Here is a 22,216-nt window from a genome sequence, read left to right as displayed (position 1 = left end):
TGTTTTAGGAAGTTTATGATTGTCCTTTATGATTAATTTTGTATAATTAGGAGTTTGGGGGAGAATTAGGGGATCATCTTGAATTTGAATCATTTTTTAGATCTAGGGTTTGTGTTCTTGGGCTCTAGGCTACGGCTAGAGATTTGGAGAGTTTTTCCTTCCTCTCGAATTGAAGGAAAGTTGTATCTTGCAAGTGCTTTTCATCCCTTATTAGAATAAAAGTGTTTGCTTTGTTCTTTCTTACGTTTTCTCCTTCGTATTCTCTCCGATTCCACTGTTTTTGGCTGTTTTACTGTGTGGACAGCAGTTTTCATCCTAGATCCATTGGGTTTTGGTGAGAAACACTTGGAAATCCAAGTGTGTCCTATCAGTATGCAAATATCATATTGCAGGAAAGGATGGAAAAAAAATTGTGATAGTGTTTAATCAAGGATTTTGAAAAAAAAAAAAAAAAGATTCAAAGATTGCGGTATTTTTCTTGTAATTGAAGTAACAAATAAGATAATTTCATTTCCAAACAAAAAATACATACCAGATCTCTCAAAGGAAATTGAAAAGCTAGTTTGTAAACCAATTGCTACATCTAAGTAAAATCAGAAACTGAATCTGTATCAGATATGGTTAGGAAAGCTAATACACCTTGCCCATATCAAATCAAATATTAAATACTCAGTTGACATGATCAATCAGTTCGTGCATGATCCAAAAGAGTGATATCTACAAGTTGCCTACTTTTTGTTTCATTGCCTATAAGGTAATCAAGGTAAATAACTTTATTCAAAAAGAATAATGAATTCACATTAAAAGCCTACACAAATGCAGGTTATGCATGATTACTAATAAACAGAAAATTAATATCAAATTATCGCACACAAATTTGAAAATTTTGATAACATGGAGGAGCAAAAAATAGGATGTGGTGGCTCGATTCAGTGTTGAATCATAATTTAGGGCCATGAGACAGAATTTATGAATATCCCTAAAAATTATCCTAAATGATCTTAAAAAAAAAAAAAGTACGAAGGACCTGAATATAACTCATGATACAAAACAACAAGAAAGTACAAACCATATTTAGATTGAAACACACTTCAAGGAAAAGTCAGAAGACATCTTAATCTACCCATCTAATGTGCCACCAGGAAGTCAATTAGTGGATATTTTTACTAGAAGTTTAGATGGAGCAATGTTTGATGAAATCTTCTCCACGTTGAGAATATTAGACATCTATTCTCTAGCTTAGGGCGAGCGTTGAATGTTAGGCCAGCCCAGGAGGGGCCGGCTCAAGTACTTCCTATCATGAAACCAATGGGATTCATGCCAAATATGGAAATCAAGGTCACATGGATTCATGCCAAGAAAGAAAATCAGGATCCCATGCATTCATGCCAAGAAAAAAAAAACAACATCCAACTAACTCATGGTAAAGAAGATGCACCATCATTTGTTTGGAAGCTCTAGATTTAAAATCTATAGATTTTTGTATCAATGTAGAGATCTAGTTTCCTTATTTGCTTCCTAGATCAGTCTATATATTGCCTTATGTCAAATAAATTGAAGAATAAAAAAATTCCTACTCCTATGTCTTACATAGCCAATTAATTGTATTTCGAATTTAATACATTCGATTCATCGTACAATGTGGAAGTCTAAGAAAGGATAATCCAAGAACAAATCATTAAGCTGTAGCCTACCAATGGTGATAAGGACATAAATCTTTAGAATTAAATAAAACTTGATTAACACTGTCAAGATATTCAAAATCCCAACAATATTATCCAAAGATTACTTAGTTACTAAAGCATAGATTACTCCTAAAATTAATTTAAAAATCAAATTGATTTAAGATAATCAAGAATTTTGTCAACTCGGAATGAGCACTAGATTCTTTGTAAATGAAGTTGACATAAATCTAGGTTTATTAGGTTTTAAAATTATTTCTTCTTCCATTATTTTTAACACATGAATTAGATTTTCAAAAATAACTAACACGTAAATCGTGTAACTACAGATGACCCGAAATAACACATGCTACATCCATAGGCAAAATACCTAGCTAAATATTATCACTATGTCTAGTAACTTGAAGAAGCAATGAATACCTTACTGTAACAAAAAATGAAGTATTATCCACCCATACTACTTTATATGGTGGCATGTTTAAATTTTAATATTATACAATGCATAGCCTAAGTAGCCACAACAATCGTACAATTTTCATTGCCAAATATAAGCTTACATATTCGTCATCATGCTTAAAAATATTGAAATATAAAAGTTCCTTTATAATTATATTTAATTTTAGTTGCATCTTCATAATCACTTATTTCTTGACCAAATTCATGAATGTCATCTCCTTCATTAATTTTTTTATCATACGCATCCTTAAAATCAATATTTTAATTCTTGCTTTAGTAATCAATTGAAAAAAGAGCAGTTAAATGACGTTTTAAGATGCTTTTGCCAAAATTTTAAAACCAATTCTACTAACAATGGATTTTCTTATATAATCTTTGTTAACACTAAACTTAATACAATTAAGTCAATAGTTTGAGTTTGGTGTTATCAACAGAACATTAATATCAGATAATTGCACACTTATGAATTATAATTATTTTAATAACAGAAAATTTAAACATTTGCACCAAATCTAAAACAAATTGGAAATAAGGTGCAATGCTGATGAAATAATATAAGGTATCATCTTAATTTACTGCCATCCCACAAAACCAATCTAAATCTAGACATTATTTGATGAGGACATCAATAGGAGATTCTGGCGCGAGGAGACATCAGAGATCTACGGCTACGCTCGCATCTTTTTATTTCTGGTTGATGTATTTTAATTTTATTATTATTAGTGTCTTTTTTCCATTTTTACCCTCACTTGAGAGACTAGATGCATGTAACCCCAAAGGGTAGTTTGGTCTTTTGTTTTGTTCTTATATGAGGGCCTATTTATAGCCTTCTTTTCCCTCTTATGAAGGATGATGAATGATAATTAAGAAAATTTCTGCACGTGTCTTTGGAGAGCTGTGAAAGTTCTAGGAGAGAACTTTGGTGAAGTCTCTTGGTGAAGGGAAAGTGGATCACCCACCAACTGCAGGAAAAGTCCGAGTTCGTGGTTCTATCAATTTTTTTTAGTTTTCTCCTTCTTCTCTCTTCTTCAAGCCACCGGCCTTCACCACACCCCATTCCAAGCCGCTGATCAATCATCTCTCCACCTCAAACACCAAGTCCACTCCACTTAACCCACACTCCCTCCTTAGCCTAACATCACCCAAACCCCAAACTCTAACCACCGATCTTCCCCTCCCATGGATCTAAAATTGATTGTTTTGGCTTCTTTCCAAAAGTAGAGCATGAAGATTAAGAGGGAACTCCAATTCAAAATTTGATCTCAAATTCAGATTCTGAATTCTTTCCTAAATCGACATAATAAATATTAGGAAAATGTTCAATTCGTGGATCTAATTTTAAATGAAAATTAAGAGGAATAATTTGCCCATTATTTCCTCCTAATTTTAGACGAGACCACCTAAGGAAACCCATCCAATCAATCCCTACCCCAAGCATGCCCCCCTCCCCTCTCTTTTCCCTTGACTCCACTAATTCCTCTTGCATTCAAACCTTCCTATTTTAGCACTCTTAATATGGGTAAAAATTTTGAATTCAAACTTCAAATTAATTTGGGTTTGAATTTGTTTCCTAAATGAGGTTTCCTATTTTAGGAAAGTTTTCCAAATAAGCCCTATTTGAATTTTAAATTAGATTGGATTTAATTCAATCCTTCCTAATTTCAAATTCCAAAACAAGTAACCCTTGATCTTTCTCCACAATCCCTTCCCTTCCTCTTGAGACCGCCGGCCCCCTCTCTCCACCCGCCCGCTCTCTCTCCTATTACCTTAATTTGTTTCCAAAGGTGAACACCTACTTTTGGAAACTCTCAATCCCTATGTCCCTCCCTCCAAAATTAATTTAGGATCCTTCATCATTCGTCCATGTCCAAAATCTGAACCCTAACTTCCCCATACATCCTAGCTTGGCCGGCCTTCCTTTCCTCCCACTTCTCCTTGAAAATTGTTTGGGAATCCACCTCTCTGTACGACAAATTATCAAGGGCAGCAAAGAATCATCTCCTACTGTACCCAAAGCATCATTTACCTCATGCATGGATGACCCTGAGGTCGACCACAGATTCGTTTACAACGCTCAAGGACAAATCGACATCTTGCAATCCCCTTTCTTTGATCCAGACTGGAAATACAAGGATTCAATGGAAAGCTACGTCAATCGCATACTCTATCATCTCGACGAGACGATTGACGAGTAACGACCAATGGAACACTGGCACATCATCGGCCGACCATCAACTTCCCCTCCTCCGGCTACTTCTCGGGAGGACAATACCTTACGCGTTACCTGCCTTGTTGTGGCATCACTAGGGTTTCTTCTACTTTTCTCCGCTAAACCCTTGAACTCAAGGTGAATTCTCTAAGTATGAAACCGTGGATTTTGTTAAAGCACATTTAGTTTTATTTCTATATTTGTTATTGTTTTAAATTGTTTTGCCTCTAAAGCTTGTAACTTTTACCTAACAATTTGATAACTAAGGACTCATAAATCTATAAGTGTGAAACGTTAGACTTTTACATTGGTTAACTTACACAATTGTTTTATTACTTCCGAGCAATTCCTGTTTCCGTTCTACATCATTATTATTTTGGGATCTTCGACTATTTTAAACTGCATTAATAATTTTTTATATTTATTCATAAATTCAATAATCCTGAGTGATCCTCATTTTAAAAGCTTTAAAATCATCAATCAAATGATCATGCTATAACAATAGATGGTATTTTTCAACAATTATGTACTCCATTTCAACCCAAGTTGATATGGGTTTCTTTTTAAGCTTTTCTCTTTCTTCTCCATGTATATCCGAAATATTAGCCTGTATAATTAATTTTAAGAAAACAAGTAATATTTTACAACTAGTAGATATTGCTGACATTCAAAACAATCACCCACTGTCATAACCCCATCAGAAAATATCTTAAAATCAATTCTCCCATTACATATTGATGCTTCAATTTTATTTTAGTAGTTACTTCATCATACAAATCATTAATCTATTGTCTATTATTATCGTCGATCTTACTATCTTATATCATTTTGAGAATTTTTAGCAAGCTAACAAAACCTAAAACCCACCAATGAATATTCAAATTGGCTTTTTCATCTAAAACAACATCATCAAGCCTTTATTCCACAACATGGCATCAACTACATGAATTCTTCTTCTCCATTGTGTCATGTTAAGAGTCAAATACTCATTTAAATCTAAAAAAAAGGGTCATTTCAAATATTTTCTAACCACGTAAAGATCTATCTCTACCTTTCTTAAAATAGGTCAAATCTAATACATCTACTCTCCTAACCGAGTTATCAGAAGGCCAACATTTTATGTGTCGAAACTAAGGCAATTCTCTCTAATCGTATCTATAATTGGAACTACTCCAACATTTCATGTATATACTCATTTCATATTATGTTTCTAAGAGTGAAGCCACTAATCCGGCTTTTTCATCTATAGAATTAAAATCATATTCTTGTTATTAGGTTAACAAAGAGAAGTTTCCAGAAATTTAACTCTTCCTATAACTTGATCTACGGCTTCCTCACTTGATCTTGTAAATACACCAAGTTCATCGTTTTTGAAATTTCCATGTTGCATTCCTTAGTTGACTAGTTAAATGACCCTAACATTGAGTCCTACATCTACTTCACATCTTGACACAGCCTAAAATCTAATATCAAATCTAATACAAGTTGTAGATCTAATTCAATGTGAAAAATCATGCAACAAATATGCGAAATTTGCATGATAACCTATTAAGCCAAAATAACCATTGATTGTCATTGATTAAAATCTAAAAATAACAAAAGTCAAATCAGATTAAAATCTTACAGCTTTTTACTAAAAAGTAGCAACTAGAGTCGAGGATACAAAGAGGCACACGCAATTAAAATTTATGCAATCGTCAGGAATCAAGATAAAGAAAATATGATTATACACCCACTTTTAAACTAATAACTAGAAAGTCAAAAGTAATGAGAGAAGAAAAAGAAACATGAAGACATTAATTCACTAAAAAAAATCTCATGCCACAAGAAAATAACTTGTCCCAAAATTCTTCGAATCTTCAATTAATAAATTGAATCCAGGATGACTGCAAGAATTGCACATCCTATTGCAAATTTTAAACAGCAGCTAATAAGTTTTGAGCATGCCTCTAGCCACATTTATAAGTACCAAAAATAACTAAAAATAGCTTCCAACAACTTAGGACTGCAATCAGATTCTAAAAATCACATAATTATCGAGACTGGCTATTGCCATAGTGCCACCAAAGCCAGATGCTGTTACTGCTGTTGACATAGATCCAATAACTCATGAAACAGAAGCAATAAAGGAGAGTCAGGGATTAGTGGTAAACAAAGGACCGTAGATCAACAAGAGAAGAACCCATGAATATCTATAGTACAAAAAACAGAAGAAGCCCGTGAATCATCAACAATGAAGAACAGTAAGTAGCCATGGAAAGCAACAATGAGTAGGTGAAGATCAAAAGAGATCCCAAAAGAAGAACAAAGTACAACCCAAAAGAATTTCATCTTGATTAAAGTATAGCATTCTAGGAATGCGTATACATGCTCCTAAAATTAATTTTTTTTTAATTAAATTTGTAAAAGTTCAAATTCAAAGTTGATCGTCGCAAGGCAAATAGTTTGCATTTTCAAAGAATGCAGACTATCAGATTCTCATCAAGGTAACTTCAAGTAAAACTCCATTGAACGATAGTCATGAACTATACAAAAAAATACCAAATAAGACTACCAGGCAGACTAAAAGTAATTTAAAACCTAATTTCTCCACGTCACTCAACATTACAGAAACCTAGCCACATTTACAATTTTTGACCATATACAGTAGCTAAACTCTTTACATTTATGATAACAATAACAAAGACCTTACTCAACCCACCGGCATTTATTCTATGGCTTGATTAATTATATATTTTTTACTTCAGGAGTCTATGAAAAGGAATCAACAAAATGAGAGCCTAAAAAACTACATATAACATAATTATACGTGTAAAAAAAGTTGGCCTACCTTATTCTCATCAGCATTCTCACTTGTTTCCATGAGCAAAATTGTACCCATGCAAGACGGGCAAAAGCCTTTTTTCCCTCTAATACAAGTAAATTCTGCTTCATTAACACATACTTTACATAAAGAATACGTACAGGTAAAGCACATGTAGCTTGCAGATTTCTGACATTTACTGCATATATGCCACCCTGGGAGACCAGGTCAAAATATTAAAAAAATGTTAAATAAAGTACTGTTCTGCATAAAAATTGAAAAAAATCCATCAAATAGAACAAAAGTGAAATCTAGGATACAAATGCATCAAAGCACATAGGAAAACAAAGGCAGCATTATAAGAAGAAACATCGACTTACTGTACATATATGCTTGGATAGTCAGCAACACGAGAATATACATTTAATTGAAGAAAAAGTTGTATCATTAGCATGGTTGAAACTGAAGCAAATAAGAAGTTGAAGAAGATCTCACAGATTTTACATTTCATAACCATGTAATGCCTCTGATCTTGCTCAAAACCCTCCCTCCCCGTGCCCCCCTCCAATGATACCCATGTAATAAAAATGAGACACAATTAAAATAATTAATTGACTATTTATGAGGGCTATTTTAGTCCCAATTTATTTAAAGTGCCCAATTTAGTTCATTGACACCCTAAAATGATCCACAATAGCCCCACAACTTGAATTGATATTTAATTTTATAAAACTTTCACACAAAGTTCACAACGATGTGGGTAATAGGAGTATTTTTGCAGAAAATAAAATTTTTTATATATCTTAATTAACGTGAGATGCCCTCATTTTTGGCACATTCGTGAACTTTGCAAGAATTTTTTTTATCAATCTCAGACTATTGGGGATCATATTTGAGGCGCCAGCGGCCAAAATTAGACATTTCTTTGATGAATATGACTCTCAATAGACACTCCAAATGACATCTTCTTTCATAGACGCTCCTCTTCTTTCATTATTTATTAAATAAGTTAATCATTTATTAGTTTTGTACAATGAAAGTTCTCTAAATTAATTGAATATTATTCTATGATGCAGTGATGCTAAATTACTTGAATTAAATACTATTAAATTTTAATTGCGCTATAGTCATAGTTAAGGTAATGGCTTAGCTTTTCAATTTTTCTCAATTTACATATATATTCTCTTTTCACATATCATATCTGGTGTTAAGACCCACTAGCACAATAAATTAAAGAGATGATTTGGAAGAGCAATACTCGTATATAATTTCATTTATTTAAGGGCAAAATTACTTGATATTATGAGAAAAATGCATCAATCAAAGATAACTTGTCAAATATGCTAAAACTCAATTTTCCACTGCCTTTTAGACCATGGAATGTTTTCACCAATAAAAAACGAATTTGAAAAACTACATACTTATGAATAATTTGTGCTAGGTTCTTATTCAAATAAACAAGGACAAGGAAAGCAAAAAAAACTATCTTGAAAAAAATCCTTTTGGAATGCTACGGTGTATGCACTCAAAGTTGGCAAACGTTTGTTGAAGGCACTTCATTTGGTTGATCCATAAAAAAGCATTCAATAGGTTATATATATGAGATTGTGGATAGAGCAAAAGAAGCTTTGCATCTTTTACCAACAACAGTAAGTATGAACTCATTTTTTAAAATCAATGATAGAATATGGGACATGTAATTTCATCGATCTTTGCACGTGGCCACATGTTTTTTAAATCATGCATATTACTTTAGTAACCCCAAAATTACAAAAGACGTGGAAGTAGCTGATGGTTTATATGCAAGCATAAGAATGTTGGTGAAGAACGTCTTGATATTCCTCCAGTTGTGTGACAAATAACTGCTTGTGCGCCAGGTAATATAATTTTAAATATAAATTATAATTAGTAGTGAATACAATTTTAATATTTAAATAATAAGAATTATTAAATACCTTCAATTGATTGTTGGTTAGCATATGACTAAAGAACTCCACATTTTTAATGTTCTACGATCAAAGTACTTAGTTTTACATAAAGTTTACCTGGAAATTAACGTAATTAGATTATATTTGAATATGACAGTATAAAATAAAATTAAAAATATGAAACTTTAAAAGTTAAAATCTTACTAATTTTTATTACAACTTCATAATTAAAGAAGAAATAAGTTGGATCATAGCGCCACAAAGATTTGGTATAAAAGATAAGATTTAATCATTGTTGGACTCCTTAATATGAGCCAAAATAATCCCTCTGTCAAAAGTAACAAAACTTGAAGTTAAAGTTAGCGGATGACATTTTAAGGGATTTTAAGAATATACCTATTGAAATTTAATTAAAGCTACTTGTTATATGCATATATCGATAAGTCATTCTATAATTTTGACTTTGTTTATAATATTGATGAAAAGAATTAAACAATTGATTTTGTTTGTTTCTGAAAAGATATTTTGAATAAAATCAATGCAAATTTTAAAAATTATAAAATTCTAAATTTAAAAAAAATAAACTCAATGTAGTTCAACACAATGACTAACTTAGTGTAGAATCGATAAGCAAGCACCCTCAGCTCAAGCTCTCCCCCAATAAATGGTCTCAAGTTGGATGATTAATTTTGGATCAACAGGACCACTCAGTTTTGCCTCAACTTTATTGTCCATGAAGCACATAGCTAGATACTCCATCAGGCGCCCCTCTTTGATGAGGTTTTCAACATTGAGAGTATGACAATCATCAGTATCAATACCATGATCTTCATGGTCGTCTTTCCCTAACATCTTCCTAAAAACTAGCAATTTGAAGTTTTTCAAGTTTTGTACATGATCATGGATATAGATTAATTGAGATTAGGGAGAGATGGACATTCTTAGGATGTTATTGTAGCTGAGGAAGGGTGAGTGGGTTAGGCAGTAGAAGTAGCCTCCCTGTTTGGCTATATCAATTCGATCATGCCTCCTGACACAAAAGTGAGAGTAAACTAAGGGAGGTCCCTTCTATTCTCATGAAGATATATGAAGGCTAATTATTCAAGCGCATGATGCCTCAATTGATTTCTTCAACATCTAAGTACTTGCTCATTTTTTGTGGTAAGTCAGATATGTTCTCCGAAGAGTTTGTGGGCAAGTAAAATTTGAAGGGATCCTTATGGAGCCCCAAGATTAGTTCAACCTCAACTACCAATGAGTTAAAGTCAATTACCTAATGTGATACCTTGTTGGAGCGGTCAACATGCTTATAAAAGGATTCCCTCCCCCTTTGCTTGACAAAAGAGAAAGCATTAGAGGTCTTCAAAGACTTTGAGAGTTAGAGAACTAAGATTGAAAGAGGAAGGATAAATCATCAAAGGATGAAATGTTGAATACCGACAAGTTTGAGCACCACCTTATAGTCCTTGAAAGTGATAGAAAACATCATGCATTTCATCACATCGAAGATTTCATAGAGAGATGGCACCTTCAAATGCCTTGAGGTGCCCGACGAGATTAGCAGTATCATTAAAGGTGTCAAACACAAAAGGCGTTAAACTTTGGTAGAACTAACCTATGATACACCGACACTTCTCCTCAAAGAGGCGTGCAGTGTCCGACACGTATCCGACACGACACTCATCCGACACTCCTCCGACACGTGTCGGACACGCCGAAAACTTGTCTGATTAAAAAAATATTAAATAAAAATTGGACATGCGTGTCTGGCACACGTATCTTAAATATTTTATGATTTTTTTTAAAATATAATTTCTTGTATTTGGCGGGATGCCGGGATTTAAACTAAATTTTCTTATTTCCTATCCACAACACGAAATAAATGTCCGCACTTAATACCCATTCATCAAATATTTTCATTTTCATTTCTCTTTGGCAGTGAAGGTATTTTCATTTCCTCTCTCGATGACTGATAAACAACATCGACGCCTGACTTTCGACATCCTAATACTAATCATTTTAAGCACAAATTCTAGTTAAATGACTTATTATTTTCAAATTATTTTTAAAATTATACTTATTTAATTTTTATACACTATTTTTAAAATATAAAAACTATAATACCGTTTCCAACCCGTGTCCGTGTCCTATATTTTCAATAATTGATGTGTCCGTGTCGTGTCATGTCCGTGTCGTCGTGTTTGTGTCTGTGCATCATAGGAACTAACTCTACGAGCATTTCAAGGATGAGATGAGAGAAATAAGGCAACCACTACAATGAGTTATGCAAAGGGTAAGAAATCCTAGGAGGAGAGAAGAGGTGCTTCCCCTACTTGAGAATACAACTAGTTGAGCAGCAACTAAAGGCAATGTTAGATCAACAATAGCACCATCCTTGAGAGCTGGGAAAAAGAAAGGAAGATGAGTGCTAATCTCAATGAATTGAGCATCAAAATGCACATGAGCAGCCAAGACAGGAGTGGTGCCAAAGCAAAAGTCTACGCAGCTCAGCAAGCAGATTGGTTATTTTCATTTGTAATGGCAGCATGATATTCTCAGCCATTAACTTCTTTTCTTTCATGAAAAATGTTTCTCACAAACAATGCCAAAGAGCATGAACAATCAAATTATACAAGCTACTCAATGGAATAGCACAAGACAATTAAACTGCTCAAAAGTTCGAAAGGCAAAAGGAGAATGTTTAACCTATTACAAGGGAGTTAGTTATTTAGAACATATAGACTCTAAGAAGAAAAGAAAAAACAATGAAAAACACAAGATGTATAATGGTTATCATAATTGCTTAGATTCATTTTAAGGTTAGCTCTTCAAAATTCACTATACATCCTAAGTATAATGTTAAAGAGGCTTCTCTTAAGTGAGAACGACAATAATGGAGTAAAAGAAGCTTTCCAGTGATGTAAACATATAGCCTTGTGGATTTCTGTAGGGATAAGTTGGAAAACTAGAAGTTTTGGAAGTAGAGAAGATCATGGAGATAAGAGTAGTCCTAAGAGATACAATAAGTCAAAAAGAGAAGGAAGGTTGAAGAAGATCCATATACAACTATCAAATAAGCTTATGTAGCCAAGATTTGCCAATTCAGGAAGAGTATGAGATATGAAGTGTTACAAGTAGAGTGCCAAGTATTACAAGAAGAGTAACACATGTAGGTGAGTGGTCAAAAACATGATTTTATGTGCGAGAGATGCAATACATGCTGCGAAAGTGTATTTGGAGAAGATTGTCATATCATTGCCAAAAAAGGGAGATCTTTAAAGGTTTGTGCATAATAATGATTGGCAGGCAAAATCATTAAGGTATCCAAAAAGGATTTGCATTTGCAGAGTGATTATGCATGGTGATGAGTAGATTAATAATTTTTTCGAGCAACTACCAAGCTAAGAATATGGAGAAATTTTTGGCCCCACTTCACAAAAAGATTTCTCCAAGCCAGGAAAACATAGTTTAGAGAAGCATGGTCCTTTTGATGATATGCAGAGGGAAACATCAGTCAAGATAAGCTTATAAAGCCCTATGAGCTAAAGTGCCAATAATAAGGAAGTTTCCTAGATCAGGAAGTGTTAAATAAGTGAAATAAACCGCTAGGTTGTTGATGTAGGGCACTATTTCACGATCAAACATGTGCAGTTGGGATCACATCCTGGATATATGAATTTGAATTAGATTTACAAGAGAATATTATTATCGATGATATCACGATAAATTAATTATTAATGAAGATAGTCATATGAAATCTTGAATCTTGGATCCAAGTGTCTTTATATTCTACTTCACATAAAAAATTATAACTAATAGCACTACAATTATAGAAAAATCTACCCAATTAATGAGGAGTCCTTGAGCATTATATGTATTGTTGACATGCAAATTATAAAGCCAAAAATGGGAGTACCTGAAAGTTGCAAAAGATACAAAATATACCTGGTTTAAAGAGGAAACTAATCTCCATTGGATATCTTGATGAAACTATATATAATTCAACCTTCATTAATAACACTTGGAAAGTTACAAAAGGTGTGCTATAGTGATACCACAAGGATGCAAAAATGACACTTTATACATGATGAGCATCTGAATAGTAAAAGCTACTATACTCAAACTGACTCATATACATGAATCGAAGGATAGGAATCATGAGTAAAAAAGGTATGAGAATTATGCACTCAAAAAGCAATATTCCTAATTTGAAAACTAACTTTGGAGACCAATTTATATAAGGGTTGTCATTGGAAGGCGAAGAAAGGTTAGTTTCACAAAGATAGGAGGTGAACCCAAAATTCAAAAGATGAAACCAACATTTATAGATGATATCTAGGGCTTTTCCATAATGGCGTCCTTGGAGGATAACCATGCCACATCACCTTCATCAATAACTCCAAAAAAAGGCATGGGTTTACTTTCTAAATAAAAAAACTAACATATTTTCTTGTTTCAAGAAATAGAAAAGTTAAGGAGATACGAAATATGTGCAAGAATCAAGTAACTATTAGACAATGTTGATTCACAAGGAGGTAAACCATTCATATTTAAAGGTATCTAATTGTATCTCTTAGGTGCATGTGAATTCAATTGATAAAAATAAACTAAACTAGAAATATACCAAATGTTATTTCATTAAATATAATGTTAATGAGTGTGGTTATGGCTATTGGGATGATTAAAGAAAAAAACATAGTATCTAAAAATATTATTTTCAATGAATCTATTTTATATAAAGATGGGCTCAGCCTTTACAAGTGAAATGATTAAGCTAGACAAAATTTTTATGGATACGGTGCAGGAGACAGATTGGCTAAACGACTCTCAAATTAGTAAGATATAGCAGGAGACAAACAAAACTATGATAAAACAAAGGAAATCACAAAGGATGAGAAAGACACACTCAAAGATACTATCCTTTTTCACATTACTAACTGCTTCTTCATGTTGATGAATCAAAATATTTTCATAAAATAATGAAACTCAACAATTTTACCGTATGGGAGCATGCAATTAAAGAGCATATGGATTCTTGTATAAAAATGATACCTAGATACCATGAAGCTATAAGAGAAAAAAGGAGGATAGATAAGTATAACAAAAGTAAGGAATATAAGGTCATACTAGTAGTAAAAGAGTTTCAATATAAGGAATGAATTAATTTCAACGAAAATTTCTCTCTAGCAATTAATTTGACTACAATTAGATTGTTGCTGAGCATTAAAGTGGCAAAAAATTTACACCTTGAATAGTTAGATGTCAAGTTAGCTTTTCTTCCTAGCAAACTAGAGGAAAACATCTAAATGATGCAACTTGAAGTCTTTCAAATTTCTAATAAAGAAAACCATATCTACAAACTGAACAAGAGTTTATATAAAGCACGATCTTTAATAATGATACCAGAAAATTTAATGGGTTCATGGATCAAATTGATTTCATCAAAAATAAAGTTGATCATTGTTGTTACAAAGGGTGTTGGCAAGGACAATATTCTATTGTTTCCTTATGTTGATGGCATGTTATCTATAGGAGCAAATATCAAATAGAACAATAAATTGAAACAAGAATTATCAAAGCAATTTGACATAAAAACTAGAGAGGAAAAAAATATTTTTGGTAGGAGAATTATAATGGCAAATGGTAAGTACATTCATGTTGTCCCAATCTCATTAAATTGAATAAGCGTTCAGCAATTTCAAAATGTCTAGGTTTATTGATGCTCCCTCTAGCAACTCATTATGAGGTTTCAAAGCAACAATTACATGAAATTAGTGAGATGGCACACATGATCAAAGTCGCTCATTCTTCAATAATTGGCTTGTATTAAGCAATGGTGTGTGCAGCAAATCAAATATAGTTGAAAAATTGTGAGAAAAATGCATGTCAAATCCTATAAAAGTACTTTGAGGTAGCCAAGTGGTTTCACGCTACTTGAAAAGCATAATTAATACCTCCTTGATATTTGGTAAAGGTGGCTTGAGACTGCAGGGATATATTGATACTAATATGGGTGAAGATTTGGATACTTGATGCAGTACAACATGATATGCCAATACCTTAGGAGGCACTGCTATGAATTGATTATCTCGCTTGCAAAAAATAGTTGCTTGCCCAACTACAAAGGTTGAGTACATGGAGATCATTAATGTAATCAAAGAATAGGTCTAGTTCAATAAATTTTTGTAAGGATCGTGAATGGAACATGATGAAAGTGCTCTATTTTATGACAATCAAAGTGCAACTTACCTTGCTAAGAACGTATCATTTCATTCCCAGAAAAAAAAAAAAAAAAAAAAAAGATCTAAAGTATCACTTTATTCAAGGCCTATTAGAAAAGGGTGTTTGGTTAATAAACAAAATCAAAGGATCTAAGATGTCAACTAACATCCTTATTGAAGCAGCTATCACTGAAATTGTGCTTTGTAAAGCCTCAATTAGCCTCCATGGCTGATTAAGCTGAGGTGACGTACTGAGTTGATCCATTAAAACAGCCTATAAAAAATTTAATCTCCAAGTTGAAGGAAATTGAGATGTGGAGATTAAAATCCTCAAGTATTTAGATTTCAAAGAAAAAAAAAATCATTTAAAAATTGGATAAGATCAAATTAAAAGTTAAAATAATCAAGTAAGAGTACTCTCATCCATCTTGTTATCATATCTACCCCTCTTTGCATCAATAAAATCCCAAGGAAATCCTTAGTTGGACAAGCAAACCAATAAAAGCATGTTATGAGCCACATATTTTCTTGAATTCTAGCAATGTCGATGTGTGTTAGAAGCAAGCTTAAGGCTTTCAAGCCTTCACTTATGTAACAAAAGGAACTATCAACAAAGGGAAGATTGGACTTTATTAGTACAAAGATCATTGGTGACAATGGTGAAGGTTATCACTGGTAGTATATTTTGAGCCAGCTTTTTATATGTAGTGGGAGAAATTTTCATGGGTGAAGAAAATAATACAAAAGAAAAAGTAAGAAAGAAAATATTAGATGCACATTTTGCAAGTTTTTTAATGCAGTAAAACACTTACCACTTCTTGCATTGGTACACGGAGGCCACCATTCATCAAACAACATTAATCCATGTCTCCTATTATCTATCTTTATGTTATAATTCATTTCTGATTATTGAGCTTTGTAACTGCTCTTCTGGTTGAATCCACAACCACCACCATTGTTACAGTTCACTTTGATTTTATTTTAATTTTTAACCCTTCTTTCATCTTCGGGCTTGTTGTGTGATAGAAAAGTACCCCTCAAAATTAAGGGAAAATTCTATAAGATGGTAGTGAGGCCTGCAATGCTTTATGGTGCTGAATGTTGGCCATTAAAAGAGAAGCATAATATTAAGTTAAGTGTGGCAGAGATGAGGATGCTCAGGTGGATGAGTGGCTTTACCCTTAGAGATAGGATACAAAATGAGCATATACGTGAAAATGTTGGAGTAGCTCCAGTAGAAGATAAGATTAGAGCGAGTCGCCTTAGATGGTTTGGTCACATAAAACGGCAGCCTTCCAATGATCTGGTTAGGAGAGTAGAGGTATTAGATTTGACTTATGTTAAGAAAGGTAGAGGCAGACCTAAAAAGACCTAGTTAGAAAATATTAGGAATGACCTTTCTTTATTAGATTTAAACGAGAATTTGACCTTTAATAGGACACAATGGAGAAAAAGGATTCATGTAGCTGACCCCACGTAGTGGGATAAAGGCTTGATGTTGTTGTTGTTGTTGTAATGGAAAGTTGCATTACTTTTTGAGGATTCAAACGATTGAACATTTAGTCACTAATAAAGAAAACAAATTGGACAACACAAGATTATTTAAAATTGCACAATTTCACTCTCTTGAGGCCTACCTCAAGTTGAGGTGCATGCAAAGCACCATGAGGCTTATATCTCACAGTAGGAGAAATAGGTGTATACCTTAATTGTTTAAGACATGCCTTGAGGCATATGTAATTAGTCACATGCCTTTATTTCATCATTTGCATGCAAGTTTTAGAGGTTGATGAGGACCCCTAGGTTATTAATAATGTGCCATCAGATGACGAATAGTTCGTGGAATATGAAAATGAAGTTTTATCATGCAAGAGGAATATCTCAATGTTTTTTTATTATTATTAATGATGAAATAAGAATAACAAAAGTTGACAAAAATGTAATAGAAAATATTAGCATAAATTTTATATAATAGAGACTATAAAGATAAAAATATTAATGTTTCAATAATATTTTTATTAGGTTTTATCAACCAGGGAAAAAGAATATGATTGAGATTGAAGATGATTAACAAAAATTGAGATAATGTTGATACAAATAAGGACGAGTGAGGTGAGAAAATTATCAAATACAATGTTGATTCTAATGAAGATTTTGTAAGTGATAGAAGTGTAAGAGGCTTCTGAATCTAGAGTCCTTATTCATAATTATTTAATTTTTTTAACACATTTAATTATTTATTTTAGACTTGTTACTTATGTTTACTTATTTATTTAAGACTTTTTGCTTATCAATGAGTTATTGTATGACTTTTCATGATGTTATTTTAACAGTTTTGGATTACTCTCAAATGATTTATTGGGGAGAAATCAAACTCAATTTTTTATTGTATTACTTAGTGTTAAGTTCTAAGGAGTACTCTCAAATTCATTACTAAACTTATTTTAATTAATTAATAGTTTAATTGTAAGCTTATACCTTAAAACATCATGCCTCGTGAAAAAAAAAAAATACTTCATAATTATGCCATTTATTAACAATGTTGCATGCCATTTTCCTTTTCATTTATAATTCAATGCATAGGTGCTACCTACGAGGTTTCTTCTTGCAAAACTTGGACCTATTTCTTGAACGGTTTTAGGATAATAATTGTGCATCCCTAAAGAGCAAGATTTACTCATTCCTATTTTATTTAAGGAGTTATGATATTAGTTGGGCATCCCCAAGGAGTGATATTTTAGTATAATCTATTTCACATCATGAGTAAGTTATTATTTTTATATCGTTATTAAGTTTATATAATTAAGAATTCAGAAATTTCATATGTTGAATGTGTGAAATAGTTCAATAGTTTTAAGTTTGTGTATAAATTTCACCACTGTTCCATTTAGTTGTTTAATCATATTGATAAACAAATGTTTATTAAGGAGAGGTTACTTATTGGGAATTAATCGAAAATTGAAAACTAGCTGGTCCTGCCAAGAGACAGCCGAAAGTTTTTGAAAGCCCTATGGGGCAAGATCTCTCACAACGTTTTATATTCTAACTACAACCAACAACCTACCCATCAAAACTAATAAACTGGAAAAAATAACTAAATTTAAGAAGCCCGTGCATTACTAACCATGATAATTGATACAAAAGGCCAACAGCTGAGGATTGAGACAGAAAAGACCAAGCCATTTAGAACATACCACAACTCCACTGGCCCTTTGACTGGAAATAGGATTCTTCACGGTTGACACAAGAAGGGTGATATACCTTTGGGCAAACCCTATAAAGAAAAGAAGAAAAAGAACCTTCAACAAGTATATACTTAAGTAAAAAACTAACAAAGTGTAACTCAAAGATATAGAGAATGTAAAATCACCTCCTATCACAAACTACCAAGTCACCACCATCAAAGCATATAAAGCAAACTTCCTCTTCCACCTTTTTTCGAGAAGGAAGTCTAGTCCCCTGCACCTTAGAGGATGTACGGCCCCTCTTTCGCCTCCTTCCACCCCTTCTTCTCACATCAATTTCCACAGAAAACTCATTTTCAGAAATAACGTCTCTATCTCCAGAACCAGCAGCCTCAACATTCTCTCCAGCAGACTCAACCGCCTCTTCAGTAACCTCATCCCAAGCAGCCTCAACCTGATCTCCAGCCATAGCAATCTCGCATCGAGCAACCTCATCACAGCCAACCACATGGGCAGGATCAGGATCAACCTCTTCCTTCACGGACGAATCATCCGGCTCAGCTCCACCTTGTGCAGGCTCTGGGGAAGCGTCCCTGTCTTCCTGCGGCAGTGGGGTAGCGGGCTCAGGGACAGAAGCTTCCTGTCCCTCCAAAAGTACTTGACAATTATGTTCAGCACACAAGAACGATATCTCAGAAGCCAGAACTTCATCTTCCTCCGCATGAACGACTACGTGGGGCTCTGTTACAGCCTGTTCGGCCTCAAATATAGGAACTTGCTCGTATTCCGAGGACAAAGGTGAATGCGATTTAGCTCTCGACGTGGCGGGCCAAAACACATTAACTTCCTCGCCTTCGGCAGGTTTCGGTGAACGGAATCGTACGTCGACTACCTCCTCTGGAGGAGAAATGCAGGCGGCATCCTCAAATTCTGGCTCTGCAGGATCAGACGGATGCATCTCATCCACCGATTGCACTGTCGCCGGAGGACTATGTGCATTTGTAACATTCTCCACTGCCAGATCTTCCATGAATTGGAGGAAAACGAAACAGACATGGGCAGGAAGCAGTTTCGTAAAAACCCTAGACTTCTTTGATTACTATAGGACAGCGGGGTTAGTAAGTGCATATATATAGATAATATTTTCTATTTACTTTTTAACATTTAAAAAAGTGATATATTATTTTTATTATATATATCTTTTAATTTCAGCTTCACATATTATCTCTTAATAAAAAATATAATTAATTTATAACATAATAAAATTATCATATTTCATGACCATCATGCATCTTGAAACCTTCAACAATCCTCTTGTTCCATCTCTTTCAACATCATTAGCAAAGCCTAGTGTTATTTTTTCTTTTAAATGTTATAATGCATCCAATGTCCTTTCTAATGTTGGCACTCATTTTGTTGTTTCTTAACACAAAAAACAAATGTATTCAAACAATGGTTTAGAATTCTGTTTGAAAAAGAACTTTGAAACAATTCAACAAATATTATACACATTAAGGGTATAAATGAGTCAAGTAGTGGTCTTATTGAGCTCAGCTCATCAGTTAGAAAGTCAGCTCGAACTCAAGCTCGTCGCACAGCAAACGAGCTCGAGCTGGCTCATGAGCCACGGGCGGAATTTTTAAATCTTTGACTGAATTTTAAAGAAAGATGCAATTTTAGCATTTATTATTAAAATTTTAAAATATAATTAAATTTAATAAATAAAATAAAATTATTTAAAAAATATTAATAATTATTCGAGTCATCACGCGAGGTCGATTAAGACGAGCCTTATCAAGTTTGAACTCAAGCTCGACTCATGAGCTTGATAAGCTCAGCTCGCGAGCCCATAAATGAGCCAAGCTCGAGCCGACTCACAAGCTGCCTCTGTTGAATCTTGAATAGGTTGTTAAACCTAAGCTTATGTCTCAATGCTAACCAAAAGGGGGGTGAATTGGTAATTTTAAAAATTATCTTGAATTTTAAAATTTGAAACCAGTTAATGATTTGTAGCAAGTTTATTAAAGTTATTTGAGAGTAAATTTTTCAACCACAAAATTAAAATTATAGTAAGTAGCGAAAATTTAAACGACACAAAGATTTATAGTGATTCGGTCAAACACGACCTACATCCACTCCCTAAAGACTTCTTCTTCAGGTATTACACTATTACCAAAAGTGACTCTCCTTTTTCCCCAACAGCAAGACGGAGAAGCCTTTACAAAAACTATCTTCCAAGGCGGAGAAGCCTTTATAAAAACTATCTTCCACCAATCCCCGGTGCGGTAGAAAACTATCATCCTTTCACACCCTCTAAGTGTAGGCAGAGAACCTTCATCCTTTTACGCCCTCCAAGTGTAGGCAGATTACCTTCGTTCTTTCACACCCTCTAAGTGTAGGCAGAGTACCTTCGACTGTTCACACTCTCCAAGTGTTGGCAGAGAACCGTCGGCTGTTCACACTCTCCAAGTGTTGGCAGAGAACTAGATCTACTTCAAAGATCTTCTCACGAGCAATCTAGAAAGACAAGAGGATTAGTGAAAAACACAAATCACTCAAATATCCTTACCTTTGAATAATCTTGGGAACTCTTCATACTCCACTAGTAAGAAATCTCTCTCAAACACTCTCTCATACCCTTTCTTTCAATTGCCATTGAAAAATCACGAAAGCAAAGATTTTTTAATGGACCTTTTATATAAAAGATATGAAAAACTATCCAAAAAACTAAAGTTTTTAATTTTAAGCGTACACAATTATATTTTGTACGTACAAACAGTTCAAATACTATTGCGTACGAACCTGTTGTGGATCGATACGAAATCATTTCGTACTCGATCATCATTTGATATGAACCAAGTTTGTCCAAGATGAACATTATGAAAATTTTTAAATTTCATCTGTACGAAACGTCAGGATGAAATGAGCGAGAACGGACTCGAGACATTCGTCCTTATATGAAACTGGGATCGTCCCATATGAACCATACTTAGAAAAAAATTATTTATCATGTGAGAACAGAACCGAGATGTTCGTCCATATACGAAACTTGGATCGTCCCATATGAACCATACTTAGAAAAAAAAACTTTCATGCGAGAACAGGCCTGAGACGTTCATCCTTGTACGAAATTGGGATCATCACGTACAAATCAAACTTAAAAAAAAAATATTCATTTTTATTCGTTCGACTGCTCTTCGGGAAAAATAACTGATCATATAGTCCCGTACGAAGTGATATTGTATAGTACGATAAGTTTAAAAAATATGAATATTAAAATCTCTCCCGGTGTATGTGTGTGTTCAGTTTTCAACAATCCATAGTATAATTTTCCTGAAATTTTAGTACACATAAGAGAAAAATAATTCTTTTAGAATATGTTAGAAAAAATAATAATCAAATCAATAATATTTAGAATCATCAAAAACATACAAGTTGCAAGAATATCAAACATGCAAAACTAAGTAACAACTATCTCAACAATCTTTCCCTTTTTGATGATGACAAAATAATTATTATTTGAATAAAATTGAAAATCCTAAATTTCTTCTTAACTCCCCCTAAATGAACAAGCATGTGAATATAAGGAAATTTATATTAAGAACAAATCAATTTTTTTAAAGTTTTCATAAACTCATAAAACACTTCAAACAGAAAAAATAAAACAACTCTAATGAACGCTAAAACGCAAAAATCAAATTCAAACAAATAATATTTCTCCCCCGTTTTGAC

At 33.4% G+C, this 22,216-nt stretch overlaps 1 protein-coding gene across 2 annotated transcripts in view; it reads right to left on the bottom strand.

Annotated features, from left to right (window-relative positions):
• LOC110113914 (zinc finger CCCH domain-containing protein 19) overlaps nt 1–19,580 on the bottom strand; it is a 64,025-nt gene extending 44,445 nt beyond the window's left edge. For both annotated transcript variants that reach the window (XM_020846637.2, XM_028697720.1), the window contains exons 1-3: nt 18,670–19,580; nt 18,494–18,573; nt 7,178–7,365 (exon numbers count right to left, since the gene is read on the bottom strand). In XM_020846637.2, the coding sequence (XP_020702296.1) occupies nt 7,178–7,365; nt 18,494–18,573; nt 18,670–19,514 (1,113 nt within the window). In that variant the 5' untranslated portion in view covers nt 19,515–19,580. The remainder of the gene's footprint in view (nt 1–7,177; nt 7,366–18,493; nt 18,574–18,669) is intronic.
• Between the last annotated feature and the right edge of the window lie 2,636 nt (nt 19,581–22,216).

Source organism: Dendrobium catenatum, unplaced genomic scaffold (assembly GCF_001605985.2).
Source record: "Dendrobium catenatum unplaced genomic scaffold, ASM160598v2 fragScaff_scaffold_992, whole genome shotgun sequence".
NCBI lineage: Eukaryota > Viridiplantae > Streptophyta > Magnoliopsida > Asparagales > Orchidaceae > Dendrobium > Dendrobium catenatum.
The sequence above is the reverse complement of the archived record's forward strand: the minus strand, read 5'-3'. Positions and strand labels throughout refer to the sequence as shown.